This window comes from Sinocyclocheilus rhinocerous, unplaced genomic scaffold (assembly GCF_001515625.1).
Source record: "Sinocyclocheilus rhinocerous isolate Xijiao unplaced genomic scaffold, SAMN03320098_v1.1 scaffold1549, whole genome shotgun sequence".
Taxonomy (NCBI): Eukaryota; Metazoa; Chordata; class Actinopteri; order Cypriniformes; family Cyprinidae; genus Sinocyclocheilus; species Sinocyclocheilus rhinocerous.
The window spans coordinates 44,556-47,266 of record NW_015633205.1 but is presented as its reverse complement, the minus strand read 5'-3'; the positions used below and the strand labels follow the sequence as shown (position 1 = coordinate 47,266).

Sequence of the window (2,711 nt, the reverse complement as noted above, 5' to 3'; positions counted from 1 at the left end):
AACACGTACACACACACACACACACACACACACACACACACAAAGACTTTAGCTGGTTTTCACAGCCAGGGTCACATTTGTACTGGAAATGATTAACTATAAAGGCAGTGGCAGTGTTCCAGATTCAATTACTGCCTTTTTGTTTACTAATTTTCAGTAAAAAAAAATACAATATGCATAATATTTTAAAAAATTAATAGTGCACAATAAAACACTGCACTAATGAGTGTGTAACCCTAAACCTATCTACAACCAGAAAAGACAAATGTTAACATTGCTTATAAGCAAAGAACGATGGTCATTTCAATCATCCTCAAATAAACAAATAACAATAATGAAACTTTAAATTATGTATAATCCTTATATACAATTAAATTTTTATTTGTTATTACATTTGTTGATGAGTCCCATAGACAAATGGTTCAGACAGAAGCCACAGTTTTACACAAAATGAATGACTAATTACTTCATGACTATAACTGAAAACACAAGTGTTATATTGTATCCAAATAAGCAAAGCAAGTCACCATAAAATTTTGGACTTCGTCTTGTGCAACGAAGATGATTCCTTTCTAAACACTGTTTTATCTATAAAAATGTTTATAATGCTAAATCATGCTAATAATGTTTATAATGCTAATGTTTATAATAATAATAAAATCAAAATCAAAAATTAAAACACTGATTTTGAAGCATCCCTTTATACCCTAATTGTTGTAACTGCCCTATTAAAAACACACTGATAAACTGTTAACTGTTAAGATGGCTGGCAAAAGGAAAAAAGTATTTAACTTCAAAAAAAATTATAATAACATTCATAGTGGAATGAGAACCAGCAGTAGCTTCATTGAAAGCGACACTCAAACAAGAGGCTTTTGTCTGCCAAGAGGGAAAATAGACAAACACAGAGAAAAATGTCAACAAGTGCAGGGCAAGACCACATCTTGTGCGAAAGTGTTCATGAGTGGTATGAGCAAAACTAGTGGAGTAAGTCACGAAATCAACCGAGCAACATCAAAAACATCATCAGAAATCATCCGAGCTACGGCTGCAAGAAACATAAGCTGGAATAACACTTTATCTCTTATACTTCTTCTTTTAATTTTCATCTGAAGTGGCCATGGATCATCGCTGATATACTCTCAAAATCCCCATAACAGCAAGAATTGGGACTGACCCCTTAAACATGATTAAAGGTGAGTTATAACCTAAAATTAGTATAGATCGCAAAGAGTATGCAAACAGAAGAGGGACTTTGAAAAAAAACCTTGACCTCCTGACAGAGTTTAACGCAGGGTCCTGACCTCACCTGACACCAGTGACATCCGTATACAACACACATTTTGCTAAATATAAACACATTAGAAGACCGGGTATAAAGCAGGATTACAAACAGCAATATGCTACAATAAATGTAAAAGAAATAAAAGTACAGCAGAAAAAAATGAAGCAAATATATACATACATACACATATATGGTTTTACAAATCACAAAAAGATTCTGTAAATAATTCTGTAAATATTGCTAAATAACTTTCAAATGATAAAACAAAGAATTCAAATTCAAACAACTACTCTGCAAAACCTTTTCCCTAAGACATGCTATGAATCGCACCGAAGGAGGAGTTATGTCACTCAAAAAATTGGTGGGAAAAAGCGAAGAAAAAAAAAACTCCAAAAAGCACCAAACTTACCATCCACCAGGTCCTGGCTGTCATGTCATAACATAGTTGCCATTTGATGGAGCTGTCTGCCGTTTTCCCAGCCATTCTCCCGTCAGTAGCTTTCATCAGGAGCAGCTCAGGAGTAGATAACACACTAATCAAGCCTTCATCAGACGCCACTCTCTCAGCCCCATGTAGGCCAATCCTTATCACACTGCATTATGGGAGAAAAAAGTGCACGCACACACACACACACACACACGCAAGCAGCCCTGTGCTGCAGCGATGACTCCAGCCTCCAGTGCTGCCTATAATGACAGGATCAGGATCTGAATCCCTCACACACACACATACACACACACACAGAGAAAGCCCCCCACCTCGGCCAGGACTTTAATTTTTTAAGCTACGCAGAACAGGAGCATGGATTTTTTTTTTTTGGCATCTTGAACAGTACAACAAGTGGGTAACCAATGAGGTGTCTCTGTGCAAGGACGGTTTACAACGTTTTTTTTGCATTTTCATTGGTTCTATATTGTTAATTATGGTTTTTGGACTCCCCCCCCCATAAATACACACACACACACACACACACATTTTGGCCCCCCTCCCCCATACGCTCCTCATGTTGATGAAGGGAGGCCCAAATGGGAATTATATTCCCCAAACAAAGACTGGGGAGTTTCATAGACATGAGAGCTGGGCACGGTTCAGATATCACAGACTTACAGCAAATGAGGGAGGGAGAGAGAGAGGGAGCAGGAAAGAGAGAAAGAAAGAGTGGCGCAAACACAGACAGGTATTCCAAGTCCATTCACTAACAAACCTGGCGTACTTCACCAAGCTTTGACCATCACTTTCTAAACATTAAAGGACAAACTCTACTGATTCAGAAGAAGCAAGAGGATTTAGACATCTTCATTCACACACAGATTAAAGAAACTAAAAATTCTCAATAGTTGATACATTAAAAAAAATGATACAGTTGTTTCTACAGTGTAGTTAATCAAATTAAGGTGTGTTGCTATGCCAATGAATTTTAGAAAA

At 37.0% G+C, this 2,711-nt stretch overlaps 1 protein-coding gene across 3 annotated transcripts in view; it reads right to left on the bottom strand.

Moving 5' to 3' along the window:
- Positions 1-1,862, bottom strand: part of LOC107743940 (nuclear factor 1 B-type) — a 95,973-nt gene extending 94,111 nt beyond the window's left edge. For all 3 annotated transcript variants that reach the window (XM_016557393.1, XM_016557399.1, XM_016557394.1), the window contains exon 1: positions 1,695-1,862. In XM_016557393.1, coding sequence (XP_016412879.1) covers positions 1,695-1,790 — 96 coding nt within the window. In that variant the 5' untranslated portion in view covers positions 1,791-1,862. The remainder of the gene's footprint in view (positions 1-1,694) is intronic.
- Between the last annotated feature and the right edge of the window lie 849 nt (positions 1,863-2,711).